General features: G+C 39.5%; 1 protein-coding gene and 1 pseudogene across 1 annotated transcript; both read right to left on the minus strand.

The window, feature by feature from the left end:
- Positions 1–339: 339 nt before the first annotated feature.
- LOC119293914 lies at positions 340–1,504 on the minus strand (annotated as a pseudogene).
- On the minus strand, positions 1,364–2,862 carry LOC119292826. Its single transcript, XM_037571521.1, has 4 exons — positions 2,800–2,862; positions 2,302–2,463; positions 2,093–2,187; positions 1,364–1,463 (listed from the first exon to the last, which is right to left on the minus strand). The coding sequence occupies exons 1-4, from the start codon at positions 2,860–2,862 to the stop codon at positions 1,406–1,408; spliced, it is 378 nt and encodes a 125-aa protein (XP_037427418.1). The 3' UTR covers positions 1,364–1,405.
- Positions 2,863–3,254: the final 392 nt, after the last annotated feature.

Below are 3,254 nucleotides of genomic sequence, written 5' to 3' on the forward strand. Positions count from 1 at the left end.
TGCACAAGCAAGATATAAGATATTAAGCAATTTTACAAACACTTCATCTCTATAAATCCAACGAGTACTCTCTAGCATATATTTTGAAAATAAGAGGTCTTGTTCATCATTCCACAAAACCTGCATATTAGTGTAGCAAGCAAAGACATGCAAAATATTTTATTAAGCTTCGAAGGCATGCAAAACATTTCCTCGTGGCGAAGAAGACGGTGTCCGGCCGGATCGGGTCATCCTCACGGGGGGTCATGTCGCCATCATCATGCCGGCCATGAAGACATGATTATCTAAGAGAATTTACCTTAAGGTTTACTAATAAAAACATGACAAGAGAAAAAATAAAGATTAATTTAATTAACCTCTATGTTAGCTCTAAGCAAACTTGTTATATAGGTTAGCCCGTAGGTCGCATCGATACCTAAAGTTCTTGTTGGTAGTTTGCAAAGGTGAAGGATTGAATAATTACCAAGTTGCGACAAAATGATTTAAATACCAAGAGTTTTAAAACAGAGGAAAGGTGGAAAGGGAAGCGACCTGATTGGTGCTCTTCAGGTAGAGATGAAAGACAAAAAGACCGCCAAAAAACCACACATAAATAAAATAGTAGATGATCAGAACCACTCGGTAGGTGTCTTAAACATTGCCCTCCAAATCGATGAATCCTCTGCATCTTTGATCTTAATTATGTACACCCAGCAGAACCCAGACACGTAGAGGCATAGTAGTGTGGTCGAGAATACAAACATATATAATAAACGATAATTATGCTGCACCAGAAAAGCTGGTAGTTAGCACCAAACATTGATTAATAGTTGCAATAGAGATTCATCATGCAAGATTCGGATGACAATGAAATATATTAGACAATTAGGCATTAATATAGTTACCAGTCCTATGCATTGACCAACCCAAGGACAGTGATGATCAAAGCGCTCCACACAATTGTTATAGATAGAACGGTGAGAAAAACGAGGTGGCAGATGCAGCATGTAGGTGTGGTAGTACTTGACCTTTACAACGGTTCCATTTACAATAACATCCTTCGTTCGTGGTAAGCGCAATTGTTGTGGAGTCTGACCATTTCCAGTATCATTGTTACGAGGCACCATACCAGGATCTCTACAAAGGTAAGAAGCAGCAGCGCCAAATCCTGGAAAATGAAAGGAACCAACTTCAGACGAGTGTGAACACTACGACAGTGCATATTCATATGACCTGAGGAGAGGACAGAAGCATGAAAGATCACACAATGTTTCACATGTATTCCCAAATAAGACTGTTGCTGAAACACATCCAAACTACAACTAATCAAGGGAAACAGTAAAAGAATTTAAGCTAAGAAGAAGTAAAGATTAATTTAATTTACCTCTATGTCTGCTCCAAGCAATCTCTTTTGCATTTTAGCGCTTCATGCAAATAGCTTACAACAACAAGAACATTTCCGGTACCTTCTTCCATCATATCCACTTTTCAACAATTCAGCAAATGGCAGTCAGTTCCTAAATGATATTGTTCACAAAGTAAACACGGGCATGCCAAGTCTACATCGATGGCGACTGCTTGCGAAGGATTAAGATTCTGCTATTAGTAAGTAGGTACAGTACACATCTTGTTATGCAAACAACATCTGTTATTAGATCCTTACAATCACACTTCATGCTTCTATTTTCTAAATTAAAATAATGAACACATTACAACGAAAAAGAAACACACATATATCTAGCTCAATTACCAAAAACACATATTTCCTATGACTTAACTCTGTTAACTATAAAATATCAATTCAGGTGCAAAGCTTATTACAATACAAATCCCACTGAATGGTCCCTACTGGAACAAAAAGAGATCACATGATGCATAAAGAAGGCAAATGATTTTCAAAGTGTAACCTAATCAAGCGCCACAAAATACCATACTGCAAGGGAGACTTGACTCAATTGGGTTTGACACTCAGTTCAAAATGCAGTACCATTTTAGAGTTTTCGACAACAAGTTAACATTATTGGAGAACATCTCATGTGCCACATCTTCGTCAGATTATCTAGTTTGTAGTACATTCTGCTTAGATATTACAACAAAAAGAGCATAACAATACCTTGGGCTCGATGATGTCAGATATGCAAAGCTTGAACAGCTGCATTGGACCGGAATGCCACTAATGTTGCCGCTTCCAGTAAGCCACATATGACTCTGGTAGTTCGCATTGGCAGTGCCCATAGTAAGGCAAACACATCAGATCAGTTGAACAGGTCAGCAGAATTATCAAACAAAATATTTATTCAGAAAAATTGGTCATATCAATACCTCGACGTTGTTCAGGACGAGCCATGTCCATGTCCTCCGCTGTTGTCTGTTCCATCCACCGGCGGGCAGGGATGAGTAGGACGAGCATCTGATGGCGATCTTGTTCTTTGCTTCCTCTTCGATCATGATCTCTTGGTCCCGGCACTCGGCACTGCATAATGCCTTCTCACCGATGCAATGTCACACAACAATTAAATCAGTATGCCTTTCTGTCTGAAAATGCATAGAAAGAAACAGTTGTTGTATCAAATAATGCAATTGGATGAATGATTTCACCGAAGCAATATGTTCAGTTGTTGTACAAAGAAATAATTGGATGAATGTTTCAAGTTTTCACAAGATTTCCTCCCCAAATGTATATGGGATGTTCCCAGGCGAACAACGCCACAATTATTTGTTGGATAAACTATTTTCATTCAGGTGTAATCATCGGCGTATCTTCAAACTAAAACTCTGAAAGACTGAGCATAGTGATAGATGTAAATGCAGTTTCCTTACAGCTTCTTCTTGCAAGTGAAGCAGGAGCTCAAGAATTCTACTTGGCACTAGAGTGAGCGCCATCCGGCCAAGCGGCCTCGGACCAGACTTCACATCCCCGTGCAAGAACTTGTTGAGGGCACCAACATGCCAGCGGTGGCCAGGACGGGCTGGAGATCATCTTGCCCCCAAGCTTTGGCTAATGTATCCTTCCCATTGATGCAAGGAATCAACTGTCCGCGTCAGCTCTAATACTGAAGGCCTGAAGCATCAAAATAGACACAGACATGATATCCATCAGACCATCAATTCAAAAGGATTACAAAAATGGAGCAAAATCTCTCTCCAAATAAACGTTTAGTTCATTCTCAAAGCTAAGATACCCTCAAAACATTAAAAGAGAGTGCTGATAATTATTATTACCAAAATCTGTTAGTTACCATTCGGCAGAGGAGACGCCACTGCTGATAATCCTT

Source organism: Triticum dicoccoides, chromosome 4B (genome assembly GCF_002162155.2).
Source record: "Triticum dicoccoides isolate Atlit2015 ecotype Zavitan chromosome 4B, WEW_v2.0, whole genome shotgun sequence".
In the NCBI taxonomy this organism is placed as follows: Eukaryota; Viridiplantae; Streptophyta; class Magnoliopsida; order Poales; family Poaceae; genus Triticum; species Triticum dicoccoides.